The 15961-nt window shown below is 45.0% G+C and overlaps 2 protein-coding genes across 5 annotated transcripts; both read left to right on the top strand.

The window, feature by feature from the left end:
• The first annotated feature begins 3150 nt into the window (after positions 1-3150).
• LOC112877514 (B3 domain-containing protein Os03g0619800-like) lies at positions 3151-7337 on the top strand. Of its 4 annotated transcripts, none has more exons than XM_025941834.1 (7): positions 3151-3282; positions 4204-4289; positions 4499-4716; positions 4925-5130; positions 5343-5703; positions 5779-5969; positions 6274-7337. In XM_025941834.1, the coding sequence occupies exons 1-7, from the start codon at positions 3166-3168 to the stop codon at positions 6532-6534; spliced, it is 1440 nt and encodes a 479-aa protein (XP_025797619.1). In that variant the 5' UTR covers positions 3151-3165; the 3' UTR covers positions 6535-7337. The 4 variants fall into 4 exon arrangements, with proteins under 4 accessions (XP_025797619.1, XP_025797617.1, XP_025797621.1 ...); XM_025941832.1 differs by having other exon boundaries at positions 4922-5130; XM_025941836.1 differs by having other exon boundaries at positions 4922-5130; positions 6267-7337.
• A 1350-nt stretch (positions 7338-8687) lies between these two features.
• On the top strand, positions 8688-14068 carry LOC112877515 (B3 domain-containing protein Os03g0619800-like). The gene is made up of 7 exons (XM_025941837.1): positions 8688-9087; positions 10497-10582; positions 10924-12224; positions 12310-12518; positions 12634-12994; positions 13067-13296; positions 13575-14068. The coding sequence occupies exons 1-7, from the start codon at positions 9085-9087 to the stop codon at positions 13824-13826; spliced, it is 2442 nt and encodes an 813-aa protein (XP_025797622.1). The 5' UTR covers positions 8688-9084; the 3' UTR covers positions 13827-14068.
• The last annotated feature ends 1893 nt before the right edge of the window (positions 14069-15961 follow it).

The raw sequence follows: 15961 nt of genomic DNA, 5'->3' as shown, positions 1-15961 counted from the left end.
TTGAATTAAAAATTCTCAAGACGGATCCACCGTCCCCCTCCCTACGTGAGCGTACAGTTCAGGAACCTTACATCCCCCAGTACCAGATCGCGCAGATCGATAATTGCGGCAATGCATTCAATTTTTCTCCACGCATTGTGTTGTTTTTAGACGACGAAACGAGAGGTGACAATCAACAGTGGCATGCTGCAGTGACTCGCGTTCTATCCTTGGGATCCCAGTTTTCCCCGGTAGGTTCTTAAAGGAAATCGGGTAGCTGGATAGCATGCATAGCAAGGGATAGCTAGGTCGCCATGCATTTCGGGATCCACATATATAGCTCTGATTTTAATTTTGTTTTTTTACCATTAGGAATGGGTTGGGTCCGCACCCTTGATAGGATCGGTACGTGCCTAGTGGCGAATCCAGCCAATATATGGAGCCGATGGGTTCATCTTCTTCTCTTTTTCTTCCTCCCTTTTTCTTCATTATTTGTCCTAAAGGAGGGTTTAGGAGGGTATCCATCGATCTTGGGAGGTTGGGGAGGGGGGCTTGAGCCCCCCTAACCCCCCTTAGATTTGTCACTTTGTATGCCGGCACATATCTTGTGCGAACGACCTCTTCTCTGTCTGATCTGCGCGCACAAACTCATTAGGAGATGGACGCACCGTCTCCTCGAACCCTCTTATGATGAGGTTCATGCATGGTGTGGCGCTGGCGTGGCATGTACCATTCACTACCATGTAAGGGTAAGCAGGGGATAGGTCGCCATGCATTGGGATTGGGTTGGGTTTGACACCCTCTCGATCGGATTGGTGTATGCCCAGTGGCGAATCCAGCCAATATATGAAGATGGGGTTCATCTCACTTCTCTTCTTCTTCATTCTTTGTAAAAAAATGAAGGATTCTTCGTATAAAAATGAAGGAAGGCTTAGGAGGGTATCCATTGATCTTAGGGTGGGGGAGGAGGTTGAGTCCCCTAACCCCCCTTAGATTTGTCCCTTTGTGTGCCGGTATATATATTGTGCGAACGACCTCTCCACTGTCTAATCCGCACGCACAAACTCACTGGGAGATGGACGTCGACACGGCGCGCACCAACTCATATTGGAGCGCTCCAGGATCAGGTAATCGTCATACCCCCGGTCATCTCCGTAAGAGTTCTTCGAGATGTAGGAGGCGGAGTAATAGCCAACCGAGTAACATTTGGTGATCGTTCTAATCAGTTCCGCGCTTCTTGTCCTTGCCATACAGACCCCTTAAAATTCGTGTGCCGACACAGCACATAATTTGTACGAACCATTTCTCTCCTACTCCGTATGTCTGATCCGCTCGCACCAACTTATTAGGAGATGGACGTCGACACGGCGGCCGGCCGCATGTGTGTAGATGAAACGGCCGGAGGGACAAGATTAACTTGATTTCCAGTCGGGTCCGCTCGCCCGCAGCGTGACATGGATCGTATTCCTGTGCCAGTAGGTGCCACGTACACTTGCGGGGTCGGAACCGAAATCAACACTCCTCTCTCGCACCACAGCCAGCTAGCGCGCGCTTTCATTTCTTGATGCTGCCCTCCTGCGGCCCTGCCCAGCGCGCACGACGCCGGCCAGGCCTGCCACCGCGTCCGGCGGGGAGCGCGTCATCGGCCTGGAACGCCACGGTGACGTACCAGCGGCGCTCGCAGGGGCTGGCCGGTGCTGCTGTCCTGTCGGATCGGATCGGATCCACTCGCCGCCGCCCTGCGGGCTCCGGATGACTTCGCGCCGCAACTTAAGTACTGCTGCTAGTTGACCAAGTGCCGTCGTTCGGGTCCGTGGGATCAGTGATTCGTCTGCTGGCTTAGCTTGGACAACATGGATGTGAAATCAGAACTTGGCGTGCGGGCAGAGAGGCTGGCCGACCTAGCTGCTTCTCGATTGTCTGGATGGGGGGACTCGCAGCATGTCTTCGGGTCTCCTGGGTTTTCGGACCTCTATGTACAGCCCATGGCCTTGTCGGGCCTTGTCCTGAATGGCCTAGCAAGTTTTATGCGATGCGGCATCTTTTGCGAGCTATTATTACTCGTGGAACAAAGAAAAGCTCTGCTTGTGTTTAGGTTCCATCAGCTGGCAGCTGCATGTGTTTTCCATGTTGTACTACAAATTTACAGGAGTCCACTGAACCTACAATCTCGGGGGGAAGCACCTTGTTTTTCATCAGTGACGGAAGCATAAGCTTTTTGTGTGGGTACTGTAATGTTTCTTTAGAGAGGAAACTGTCAGGCGTAGAAAACTCCATCCACCATCATGCGGCTGAGAACGCCAATTGCGCTAGCAGGCTCATCACAATATAGGCAGCCAGCGGCCATCTCTGTTCGACTGTTCATGACACATCTTTGCAGCCGTGAAACTCGGTGAACGCTCACGCTCTGGTGCCACTCTGGACGAGCTGCGCACGAACTAGCAAGCCGCTTGCCAAGCCCACCCTTGCTGCCAGTCCTGAAAGCACGGTGCGGAAGCTCACCCGCCGGCGCCAACAGCTTCCCTGACCAGTGACCATCCTTCGCCACGAGACGGTGTCCCGGACTCAAAGCCAAGCCGCACGGCGAGAGCGTACAGTTGCCGCGCGCGGCCGGTGACCGTGGCACCGGCGAACGAGCGAGCTCGCGTAGGGCGCGCAAGCGCCGGCAAGACGCATCCGCCGGAACAGCGCAAACCTCCTCGCGGGGCCGGTATCCCCGGGTGAAGCCGCGCAATGGCGGCGGACCATGAGGCGGCGGCGTTGGGCCGGGGCATTTCGTCGAGCAGGCGGAGGCCGTCGCGGTGGAGGCCGGACTTGGAATAGGCGATGAGAGGGTGGTTGGACTTGGACGGGAAGAGGACGGAGAAGCGACGAGGTTTCGCATAGGCCGGAAAGGGAAGACGCGGCGCCGCAGGCGGTGCGCACGGCGGCATTGCGGCCGCGCCGTCGGTTGCACGCGCGGCCGAGGCCTCCGGGTTCGGCGCGTGCGGTTAAGCCTGCGCGGCCGTGATTGGCACGTGGCCATGCGCGAGTTGCCGCAGGCACTGGCGTATCCAATGAACCTTTCGCCCCCTCGAGCCCAGTCGAGACACCGTGGGAGGGCGCCCAGCCGCCGCCGGAGTCGGAGAAGGGAGGAGGAAGCCGAGCAAATATGACTTGGCGAAGGAGAAGAGGAGGAGCACCGGAATGGTCGGTATGGTGGGTGGTGTGTCGAACGGAGGATCAGTTTGCGCAGCCAGCCGCAGCTCGGCGGCACGTCCGTCTCGCCGGCGGCGGAGGGAAGCGTGGCCACGGCCATGGGAGGTAAGGGGAAGAACGAGGGGCTAATGTGTAAAAAATCGGATCACGGAGAATAATCGCGATCCGATTAAGGGGTCTATGTGTAAATACTCGGGTCGCGGAGAATAATCACGATCCGAATCAGGGGTCTATATGTAAAAAATCCGGATCGCGGAGAATAATCGCGATCCGAATCAGGGATATTTGTACATATTTGGACCCATTCGCAAATATTTTTTATAGCAGACGCCAAAGGATCTCGCTGATCCCTCTCCGATCGCCGGCGGCCCGCACCCGACGGCCCAGTGGGAGCTGTGTGGATACGCTGCCGTCGGACCAACGGCTCGCCGGAGCAGCTGCTCTCCTCTCCACCGGCCGCCTCGATCCCCTTCTCCGCAACGCCTTCTTGGAGATTCCGGGATCGGAATCGGTATTAGCATGGTCTGTACACTCCATCCTTCCCCTCTTGCCCTGCTTTTTGGGGGTTCTTGACCTAGTTAGAGATGCGGCCGGAGTGAGTTTGGTTGGCATTTGGCAATGCATCCAGCGCCCCCAAAAAAGAGATGAGTTTCTTGGGGCGATGGATTGACGGGGGATCATTGGACCCGCCTTGGTCCAATGATTGTGGTGTACTGATCGTTCCTAGTTCTGGTCCTCCGGTATTAAATCTGGATGGAACTCAAGTTCCGGTCACAGAAGGGTTAGTGCTCCTCCAATTGTTCGGTTGGGCAGAGCTATTGCAACTTTGAAATGGTCACATGAGAATTTAGAAGCGGTGTTGGTGACTCCTTGTAGCCTAGGAAGGATTCTGACTTGACTAGCGTTCGCTTTGCACATCATCAGTGGTGGCATTTCGCCGACACAATGTGAAGATTGTTTTCTGAGTTACTTTACTTGTATAATTGATATTTTCATAACACAGTAAACCTCTTGGTATTTCTGCAGAACACTGTGTGTGAAGTGTGCGGAAATATTGGTTACAAACGTCTTATAGTCTGTTGCAGAGATTGCAAGTATTCTGTTGTGCACCTGTATGTTTTCTTTTCACCGTGATGGTACTTTATTTCAATTATATAATGCTTGTTCATGGGCATACTCAACAACAAATTAGTCCAAACCTAAACAAAAAATAAGTTTGTCCCTTATAAAAAAATCTATGGTAAATCACTCCAAGTGTTCTACCTTATGTGCACCATTGATTATGATTGGCCTTCTCTTATTATGATTTGTCATTGTGTATATACTGTTTGGACAAAGTTATCTTTAATGCATCATTAGCAGAGTGGTGGTGTTATGAATGCCATCAAAGGCGTGGTGAAGTTACTTGCAACAGATCTCTAGAGAAGGTGTCAAGTGAAAGGTCACCAAGTCATGCTCATTTTGGTTCTGCAGTACATCAACCAGTTACCAAGAGAGTGAATTCAGCAAGGAATGCAGGGCCGGGAAGAAAAAGAGAAGGTAATCGTACGTGAACATGATGAAAGTAATAGCAACGCCATAGATGGCCTGATGCTAGAAAGAGAAAACGCAGAGTTCAGATTCCAACATGATTATAGGGCTAACAATGAGGTTGCCCCAGAGAAGCATTGGTGCCAATGTAACTTGCATATTTCCTCAAATTATACATCACTTATTATTATAATTTGTTGCAATTTTTTTACAGCAGAATATATTCCCTCTGCAAACTATTCTTTGGAGTCGGATGATCTTCAGGCCCCCCCAAAGGCTGATTATGTTTTATCATATAGAAGTATTCTATCTGAAGCACAGAAGGAGAGAGTAATTGCATTTATCCAGGACATTCAACCTAAAGTTACTGTTTATGTAGCAGTCATGCAAAAGAGGAATGTTCAACCCCCTGGACCTTTTCTGGTAAATTCACTACTCCTTTTGAATTGGAAACTCAGTTCTCTCAACATTAACTTGTCGATAGCTTGTGCCAAAATTACATGGGAAAGTTGTTATGAATCTTATGAACACGCATGGACAAATGACTTACTTTTTTTTTGCTTGATGATTGAAATGATTTTGTTTAGTATTCTTTTTTTTTTAACAGCGGCACACCATGTTCCATCTGTTATCAGGGTATTTCCAAGGAATATTCATTTCCACATTTCCCACATAGAAGCACAAATGTCACACTTCAGACGGCTAGCAAGAGCAACAAGTGGCATCCTAAATTCTACAAAAGAAATGCCAGTAGAAAGAACATGCTTATGGGGCAGTGGTTAGACTTTGTCCGTGACAATCATGTGCAGGAGGGAGATATTTGTCTCCTTTTTCCAGCAGAGGGTGGGAGAAGATATACATATACGGTCTATCTACTTTGCGCATCAGCAACTCATTCCATAGGTAGAGCTGGTTTTCAAATAGTTTGCCCATGCCCTAGTCGATCTAGTGCAAAGATGGCTTCAGAAGTGCATATTATGGAGGAAACAACAAATGGTATTATAGAAACACATTTACAAAATTAGTAGGATTTTAGATGGTCCCTTTCTTATGGCCTAAAACTGTCTGCAGACGAATCTCTGGACAGTGAAGATTCTGGTGGTTCATCGCCGCCTCTGTACATTGTACCATGCAGGAACTATCTATCTAAATCCCAAAAGAAGATTGTTGAAGAGCGAGTGCGAGCCATCCAATCCGAAGTTCCCATTTGTGTAGCAGTAATGAAGAACAACAATGTTGGTGATGCTCAGAAGTGGATGCTGGTAAGTTCAACTCTTGTTTTGGTATCGAATTATTGTTTTTTTTTTGTTTTCAAGGCGGTTCCTGTAACCTGAACTCACTTTTTGTTAAGCTGCATGCTTGTCGATCATCTGAATGCAACAATTCATTCTCCTTCATATCAGCAAATTATTTGCAGTTATTTCATATCATGTTTTTGCCGTACCAATCAGGCATCAGCCATATAGAATCAACATATGTAAACCCTATAAATTATCTTGTTTAGTCACAAAGTTATGCGGCCTGCCATTGTAATGTGTTGCTAACTTTCTATCCATAAGACAACAGGAATTAGGTGTTCGGTATGCTGCTGTACATCTTCCAGCTAGTGGGCAAACCGTGGCGCTCGAGTGCATGGGGAAGACATGGAAAACCCAGATGGTGATTCATAATGGTAGGAGGTGGTTTCTTAATGGAGGTTGGGCCAAATTTGCTCGTGACAATGGTCTGCGAGTCGGTGACATCTGTCTGTTTGATCTGAAGAAGAACGCGAGGAAGCTTACCATGAAGGTCCATATCATCTCCAGGGAGCAGTTTAGTTTGAAGTAGAAGAAAAATGGTGTTTATGGTTGTTCAAAAATTTGTATAGGTGTTGTAACTTCGAGAATTCTTAGATTCTTTGCTACGAAATAGGCATGGTTTGGCAAGGGAAGGGTCAGGGTTAGGGTTTCCCCTTCCCTCCCCTACGCCACCCGCCACTGCCAGCACCTCTTAAGTCACGATGCACCTCCACCTCCTCTCGGCGATTTCCACCTCCATTATCGAGCTTGTTGGCCTCGAGGTGGTGGCGATGGCAACAAAGTTCATGGTGGACAACCATGTTGAGAAGCTTCCGAGAGTTGAGGGGTGTCACTGGTACTACGGACTAGGGCTAGAGCAGGGGTGACATGAGCCAAGGGAGCTCTATATGGCGAAATCCATTATGGAAGGTGATGCGCCATCAATCTCTTAGCTTGGTTTGTGGGTGTCTATCATTGAGGAAGACCTCGTTTAGGAGGACCTTCTTATGTCACGCGGCGGCCAATCACAAGAAGGCCCGGAGCCAGCAGCGATCGTGTCGCCGTCTTCAGCGTCGTCATACATCCTGACAGCTGATTGGAGGAAGAAGCGAGATTGGAGGCGAGAGGGAGCATTACTAGCTCAGGGCTGAGGAAGATCGCGAGCATGTGCTGCTTTGTGGTCTCGAGCTGCAGTTGCTGTACTCTTCGGTGGAGAGGAAAGGGTGTTGAAGTCTGGACCACGGCTTGCTGTGTGCTGCACTACTGCTTCGGGTGGAAGAAAGAGCAGAGAAGGAAGGAGGCGACAGGTGACTAGGTTTTTGTTTAGATGCACTCAAAATGTTATAATTTTTACACTCTCTCTCCATCACATCAATTTTGGGATCCATGCATGGAGCAGTAAATGTATGTAAAAAAAAACTAATTGCACAGTTTAATTGTACATCACGAGACGAATCTTTTAAGCCTAGTTAGTCCATAATTAGATAAAATTTGTCAAATACAAACGAAAACGCTACAGTTCCAAATGTTATAAAGTTTTGCAATCTAAACGGGGCCTAGGTGAGTAGCGGCGGCGGTAGGGAGGAAAATGAGCGGATGGGTGAGGGTAGTTTAGGTATAAATATATAACTTAGATACACTTAGTGTTAGGTTAAATTGACGTTGGACGGATCAAAATTTGGTCTAAAATAAATTAAGTTCAAAAAGTTGGTGCAAATGATTTAGACTATTTGTATAATTAGAAAGAAATTCACTCAAAGAACCAACAAAATTATGTTCATTTGCATTGTTTATATTCAATCTGTACCCGGATAGGATAAATAGATGGTCCAAAATTGAAATTAACAATTAGCTCAGACAGCAAGGTCTAGGTTGCGGCATTGAGTTTGAACTTTACCCGAGAGAACAAGTTTGGACTTCGGACTTTGAGATCAGAGATGATAAGGAAAATTGATAAGGGACTCAATGTTTAATATTGAAAGGGAATTTGTATCGAATGATTATATATGAATAATGGTTTTGATTATTATGAACTAGGTTCGAGTTTAAACCGCGCACAATTAAAGCCCATAAACACTTGAATAAACCTAGAGAAAACAAAAACTAGATGGTGCTATGGATTTTATATCACATTTTCTATTAAAACCAAAACAATTAACATCTTGTTATTAGCTAGCAAGATTCACATTTAAACATTTTAAATGAAGATCTTTAAATGAATACAAATATTTGAGAATTCATTTCTTCGTTGTCTACTCTAACTGCTTTAGATTTTATTCGTAGAATGTATGGGTATGTTGCCTAGTGTTTTAAAACTGCCAATGTGAAATCCGAAGAAGATGGGATAGCAATGAGACATGTAGGCCTCTCCCTGCTTGATTGGAGGTGATGGAATCATGGGATATGACTCCTTGCCCATCGAAGTTGCCGTTTATGGGTGAGGGATGCAATGGGGCACGTCGATGTACTTTTGGACATGTAGAGTGGGTGGATAAGTCTAAGCTTAAGTACATTCGCGTCGAGTGTTTGTGCCGATAGCATCATGTTTTATTTTCCGTTTTATGTGTTGAAATCACATAAGGATATATGCAATTTGTCTTTTATTGCAATGCATTTTGGGGCTCGTGTAGCCTTTTTTTCCCCACTCCGATCGTGCATTTGTGCTTTCCGCCTTGAGCTTCCAGCCTTTCTCCATCTTTGGTAGCGCACCGCCGCCGCAGGCCCCCGACGAGGAGTCGGGACCACAAAAACCTCCTCAGGTGATCTGGGCGTCGGGGTGGGCCCACGTGGCCCGGTGCGGAAAGCTCTCCAGTTCTTCGAATAAAAAAAGCTTAGAATCTCTCCTCGTACCCTACTGCCCTCCCCGGCCCGGTCGTCCGAAGCCGAGTCCAACGGCGGCCCGCGCGGCTCCCCTTCCCTCCTCTCCACCGTCTTCCTTTTGACCGCCCGCCGTGCCGCCGCCTCCCTCCTCCTCGTCGCCCGTTAAGCCCCTTTGGCCCCTGCAAATGCGCGGCCCCCCGGTTGTCTGAGCTGTTGAGGGCGCGGAGGCGTTTCGTGATTCTTGGGAGCTGGAAGGTCGCGGCGGCCGTCGGAGGGAAACATGGTATGTGCACTCGATTCATACTCTCCCGTCCTCTCGCGATTTCCTTTCTTCCTCGATTCTTGGCCGGAGTGACGTTGGTTGGCAGTGCGCTCCCACCAAAAAAGGGGAAAAAAAGATAGATGTTCCCGTTGTGCGGCAAGGTTAGGCTTTAATTGTTGTCAGGCGCACAATCCCGGTGTCGATGGGGATGGAAAGGACACTGATATGTTAATCACGACGGTACCGATTGCCCCCATTGTGCTACAGGATCCTTTTTTGGGATTGCGCAATATAAGGTTGGGCCATTGGGGCATTGGTGTTGTATAAAAGCTGTGGTGCAATGTAGGGAATCAAGCCTAGCACAATCGGCGCGAGGTGTGGGCGGGGACCCCCACCACCCAATTCCTAGACTGGACTCGAATTCGGGTGCATGTTTCCTTTTATTTACAACGCCTCCTATTTCCTCCTAGGTTGGTCGAGCTTTTTTATTGCCGGTGTAATGTAAGTTTGTTTGGTTCTGTTACTCTGGAATTCCCTAATTCCCTCCATAATTTTCCTTTAGGTCACCGAGTCAGTGCGTCCAATTGTTCACTTGTGTGTGTCATCTGATGCAAATATATGCTCCATCGGTCTCCATGCCTTTCATTTCCACGTCACCAGTGGGGGACCAGGGTTCAAAATTTCAGCGAACTTCCAGCTGGAATTCGCAAAATCTGTTATTACCGTAGTTGAACAGAAATATGTAGTTTTCGTTTAAAAACCCTGGTCTTACTGAATTTTATGACGGTTAAATAGGATTTATATAAGCCTAAGGACCAGTAGTACACTGGTGTGGTGGGAAGTGTGTGTGCCCCTCCTCATATTTCTTTGGGTTACAACTTGCGGGAAATAAAATCACATATAGCTGCGAATCGACCCCAGGACCTATAGAAAAGCTAGCCTCAGTAACCAGCCAAAGGGAAAATGCTCATAAAGTTTTGGTGCCAAGAACCTATTTATTATTTAATTTTGGCCGGAATTTCTGAATGGAAAATCCGGAATCCGCAAAACATGCAAAATTGTGAAAAACACGCAAAACAGAACTGGAATCCCTGTGAATTCATGCTTGGATGATGTCTGGGCACCTGTTTTGGTGCAGTGTGTGACAGGGATTTCGATTTGGTAATGTCAAGGATGGTGGCAATTATATGGATTTATGGCAGCATTGGCAAATTAAGTGCAGTTATGTGGATCAGATGTAAGAAAGGAAAGAGGAAGACTTAAGTGCAAACACAAGATATCGATATTTATATTAAGAGAAACATGTTCTATTGATGTAACACTCAGATACTTTATCAGCAAACATGGGAATATATTTAAAGCAATTTGATGATCATATTGTAAATTACTTGTGTAAATTGATAACTGCAAACCTTTTGGCATTTATGCAGAACATTGTGTGTGAAGTATGCGGAGATATTGGTTTTAGACATCTTCTGTTATGTTGCAGAGACTGCAAATGTTCTGCTGCGCACCAGTATGTTCCCTTTTACCCAAATCATGTTTTATTTAATTAAATTCGATTTTATGTGATGCATGTTATTGGGCATAGCCAACAATATTTTGTTCCTTGTGAGAATCCTTATAAATAATGCTATTATAAAGAAAATAATGCAATTATAAAGAGATATGTTTGATATTTAATACAGTGTTTTACCTCATTATTTTCACGCCAATAAATTTGAAGTGGAGTAGACAGAATATATATATATATATATATATATATATATATTCCTATCCTCACATTTGGTTGATTTATAATTAGAAATGTTGTCAGCTTATTTAGGCCTTTTCTAATTGTAATTCCGCTTTGTGTAGATACTGTTTGGAGAAAGTTGTCTTTGACGCTTCATTAATAGAATGGTTCTGTTATGAATGCCTACAAAAGCAAAGTGAGATTACTTGCGTCAGATCTCTAGAGAAGGTACCAAGTGAAAGACCACCAAGTCATGCTCATTTTGGTTCAATCGTACATCAGCCAATCACCAAGAGAGTAGAGTCCACAAGAGATGCAGGGCCATGGAAAAATAGAAAAAGTAAATCATTTGTGACCATATATGCATCTCTCAACAAAAATTATTCTTCACAAAAGAAGCGCACTAAAAATAATTCAAACATGCGACCAATGGGCAACTGCACGAATAGAGGACGGATTGATAAAATTTCTGCCCATACAAGTGCCAAGGCATCATATTCTTGTGAAATCATTGAGACAGAATCAGCTAAGAGCAACAATGGTAATAACCAGCAAGTGGATCATGAAAACCCTGGTACATTGAAAATTAAGCAGCCTAGGCCCTTGATTGTGAATTGCTTGGGTACATCGGGAGACACTGACCAGTCTCACATGTTGGAAACAATGGAAGAGTTGGCTCGCAAATCGAAGAAAACCCCCAAAATTCTAACAGCAGCATTCAAAGGATTAGTTATGAATGGAGAGAATGTGGTTTTAGGATCTAATAAATTAGGGTCATCATGTTCCACAGCTGAGCTTGGAAACTCGGTTCTTGAAAAACCTAGAGGCAAATCGAATAGCATGAAGGATAGTGGTGGAAATCATGACAACCAGACAAATCAACATGCTTCAGTTGGCTGCAAGAATATGGAAGTCAAGTCTGTAAAGGATAAAGAAACTGTGGTTGCTGCAGATCAAAACAAATATGGGGCTGTAGGTTCGCTGAGAAACAGCATGGACAAGTCTGAAGTACATGGTGATAGCAATAGCAATAGCAATATCATAGATGGCTTGATGCCAGAAAGAGAAAAAGAAGAGGTCAGATTCCAACTAGACTATAGGGCTAAGTGTGAGTTGCCTCAGAGAAGCATGGCTGCAAATGTACCGCAGCTGCCCACTCTGCAAAATGATGCTGTGGAAAAAGTCACGCTATATTCACCAAATGATGGTTGTGAGGAAGTGTTTTCCTGTCGTGGCATAAAAAGTATCCCAAGTGTTCGAGAAAGAAGTGTAGATTCCGTTGATATTTCAAGCATTTCTCAACATGATACCACAGAAGCATCAGAAAGCAGTGTAAGATTCACTGAGCATCAGAAGGGTAGCTCCTGTCGTCGCGGGAAAACTTTAGAGATGGCTGCAGCATCCTCATCATCTGAGGAGTCAGGTTATAACATTATTCAAATTACTTGCATATTTGCCTCGAATTATACATCCCTTATTGTTAAACTCTGTTGTGAAATTTTGTACAGGAGAAGACATTCCCTCAGAAAATGTATCTTTGGAATCAGATGATCTTCGATCATCCCTGGGGGCTGATTATGTTTTATCATATAGAACTTATCTATCTGAAGCACAAAAGGGGAGAGTAATGACGCTTATCGAGGAAATTCAACCTGAATTCACTGTTTATATAGCAACCATGCGGAAGACCAGTGTTGAACCCCCGGGTCCTTATCTGGTAACTCAGTTCTCTCAACATTAACTTTTTGTTGATAGCTGTGCCACTGTTATATGAGACATTTAGCTATGATGATCTTCAGGGTGTCCTGACATCATATTCTATTTGTTATCAGGGAATTACCAAGGAATACGCACTGGCACATTTCCCAGATAAAAGCACAAGTGTCACACTTGAGATGCCTGGCAAGAGCAAGAAGTGGCATCCCAAATTCTACAAAAGAAATGAAAGTAGAAAGAACTTTCTTGTGGGGCAGTGGTTAGACTTTGTCTGTGACAATCATGTTCAGGAGGGAGATATCGTCCTCCTTTTACCAACAAAAGGTGGGAGGAGATCCACATTTACGGTCTATGTACTTCATGAAACAGCAACTCATTCTAGAGGCGGGGCTGGTTTTCAAAGGGTTGGATCATGCCCTGGTGGATCTACTACAAAGATGGCTTCGGAAGTCCATATCGAGGAGGAACCAACCACCGGTACTATAGCAAAACATTAGAAAGTTAGTATCTTTATAGATCATTTTTCTTATGGCCTAAAATTTTCCGCAGGAGACCATATTTCCCAGGAACGTGACATGCACGAAATTCCTCATGAATCTTTAGAGAGCGAAGACTCTGATCCATTTCAGCCTCCCTACTTTGTACCATGCAAGAGCCCTCTATCTAAATCCCAAAAGAGGATTGTTGAAGAGCGAGTGCGAGCTATCCGATCTGAAATTCCCCTTTGTGTAGCAGTAATGAAGAACAACAATGTTGGTGTTGCTCAGCGTTGGATGCTAGTAAGTTCAATTCTTTTGTTTTAAATATTAAGTTGTTATTTTTTTTATTCTTAAGGTTGCGATTCCTGTCATCTTAACCTTGTTTTGTTATAGTTGGCATCTTTTTTGTCATCTGAGTGCTAACCTATTCACTCGCCCTCATATAAGCAAATGATTTCTGTAAATCATAACCATGTAATATTTTCCTCACCAATATACAACTTCGGAGTTGTCTAGGTTAATCATAAAGTTATTGAACCTTGCAACGTGTTGCTAATTATCTATTCATGACGCATCAGGAATTAGGTTCACGATATGCTTCGGTATATCTTCCAACTAAAGGACAAACCCTGGTGCTCCAGTGCGGGGGAAAGACATGGGAGGCCAAAATGATGTTTCATAATGGTAGGAGGTGGTTTATTAATGGAGGTTGGCCCAATTTCGCTCGTGGCAATGGGCTGCGTGTCGGCGATATCTGTCTGTTCGAACTGAAGAAGAAGGAGAAGAAGCTTACCATGGCAGTGTATATCATTCGCAAGGAGCAGTTTTAGTTTGCCGTGGATGAAAATGTGGCCCCTGTTCTTTCGGCTGGTACCCTGGGGCTTATTTTTCTCGTTTTGTACTATGTAGCTAATCCATGGTTGTGGCTGACGATCTCCGGAAGTAGTTAGAAACCAATCTGTAACATCTGTTGCTCAAAGTACATTTAGCAGGCAGATTTGCTTTGCATTTCATGTTATAAAAAATTGGGGAGAACACTGATTGCCCAGTGGCTCTTGCCCTGTTTTAGTTAGCGAATGAAGCCCCCAGATAATTGTAGTTATGGTTATGCCAAGGGTAGCACTGATCAGAATCCGACAACAGCCAGCTCTTTCAAGTACATCACATCATGTCCTGCTTTGGTTCCTCTTGGATTAGATATCTTCTTCAAATACAGTGCGCGCCATCGATTCAGTAAAACTCTGAGGGTAAAAGGCTCTGTCAGGTTTGACTCTTGGGAGCTGATTGGTCATGTCATTGCTGTGCTTAACCGGAGCTTATTTTCTAGATTTTTATTTTTTCCAACACTAATCACCTCATGTCACCTACCTTTCTCGCGTCATCTATCCCGTATTTTCACATAGTGTCTCCAACAGACACCAAAATTGGGATTCAGAAGGCACTGGCTAGTGGCTAATGTCAGGCCTGATGAGTCATATCTCCAAATGCGTCACTGTCCTCTCTAGAGTCGTGTCTGACTTCATACTTTGTGACCTTGATTTTCTCCCACCTGTCCCTCATTAATCGCCATCATCAGTTACTTAGTATTTGCTAACACATAGGACATCAAATACGCTTCCTGGAAGCTGAAGCAGCGATCTACAGTTTTTCATTTTACAAGCGGTAACCTTACTGTTTTTTCCTCTGCAATATCGACGTTTCATTTCAAGTTTTTAATCTGCCGCGCCACAGTATACTTGTGAATCTTGGAACTGCTAGTTGCTAGGAGACAGAATTGTGGCAACTCGTGCAGATTCCCTGTTGGCATCTTCTTGTGCAGATTCACATCGTGCCTGCCAGGAGCTGTGTCTACTGAACCGTCTTTCCATGGAGCTCTTTTTCAGAACATCGGGATGTGGATACCTCTGCATCTGGTTGTTGCTTTGTTTGGTAAAGATCTGCAGCTCTCAATACATTATATAGGTAAGCGGAGCAGCTTTGAGGTTTCTCCTCCGCATCGCCATTACCTGGTGGAGCTTCGGTTGCAAAGGTAAGGGCGCCTTTTTCTCTCTGATACGAATCATGAAAATAACAGAGCTGAGAACAGCTAAGATTTTCTTCAGTTGTTTAGTTATTACTTACGACTTACATGGTGGTTTCGGTTTATTATTCTTTTTTGGTGATAGTATATATGGTGATAGTAGATTGTAGCATTTTCTTTTTTGCTGGAAGGTTCTGTACACTTATGAATATTAGTCTGATAATAACTTCAGATTCCAGGTGACATGGCTAGAACAAGAAGTGCTTCCCAAACTAAGAAATCCTGCGATTGTTGCAAGAGATACTTGGACCATTTGGATGGAAAGAATCAAAAGATGAATTATTTCCTTAGGCGTGTGACCACCAGTTCTAAACATGACATGGTAAGCCTTCACAAGTTCAATATCTTGCATATATGTGCCTAAACATCTTTTCTTTTCCACTCGGTCTGGTATTGATGATTGCCTGCATTAGTAAGTAAGTGGATAGTGGCTTTATTACTTTTATGAACTTTATTCGAGCTAGTACATAAAATGCACGCATCTTGTGTGGAAATTTATAGGATCGACCAGTTCAACAAATATCTAACAGGCACTTAATAGTGTTCCTGTGACAACCCCAAGCCTTAAAACAGGAATAGTACAGATATTAGGCAAAGCTCATTTCTCGCTTGATGGAAATTAATTTGTTTCTTTTATCTTGTCCTTCTTGCACACACTATTGATAAATGCTGAATAAAGTTAATAATATTTTCATCAGTCCCATGCTTGCTATGCTCTTCAAATTTTGGTTAGCTTACAAACCTCCCATGTTTGTTATTTGATGGCACCTGCCAATCAGAATAGTAGACAGCTTCTGATTTTTATGCCGATTTCAGACTGTTCGTAAAATCGAGTGCTTCTCACAGTTTGTTTCGAGTGGTGCTCCCAGTTTGTTTCAACAAAAA

The sequence above is a fragment of the Panicum hallii genome, chromosome 9 (genome assembly GCF_002211085.1).
Source record: "Panicum hallii strain FIL2 chromosome 9, PHallii_v3.1, whole genome shotgun sequence".
Taxonomy (NCBI): domain Eukaryota; kingdom Viridiplantae; phylum Streptophyta; class Magnoliopsida; order Poales; family Poaceae; genus Panicum; species Panicum hallii.
This window is presented reverse-complemented; position numbering and strand designations above follow the sequence as displayed.

What these genes read in the sequence shown, in the direction of transcription:
- LOC112877514 (XM_025941832.1), top strand. Translation starts at nt 3,166, where the DNA reads ATGGTCGGTATGGTGGGTGGTGTGTCGAACGGAGGATCAGTTTGCGCA. An exon ending in AAGTATTCTGTTGTGCACCT is followed by an intron (nt 4,290 to 4,498) that starts GTATGTTTTCTT and finishes GTCATTGTGTAT; the next exon opens with ATACTGTTTGGACAAAGTTA. An exon ending in AACCCCCTGGACCTTTTCTG is followed by an intron (nt 5,131 to 5,342) that starts GTAAATTCACTA and finishes ATCTGTTATCAG; the next exon opens with GGTATTTCCAAGGAATATTC.
- LOC112877515 (XM_025941837.1), top strand. An exon ending in CGAGGAGGAACCAACCACCG is followed by an intron (nt 12,995 to 13,066) that starts GTACTATAGCAA and finishes AATTTTCCGCAG; the next exon opens with GAGACCATATTTCCCAGGAA. An exon ending in TTGCTCAGCGTTGGATGCTA is followed by an intron (nt 13,297 to 13,574) that starts GTAAGTTCAATT and finishes ATGACGCATCAG; the next exon opens with GAATTAGGTTCACGATATGC.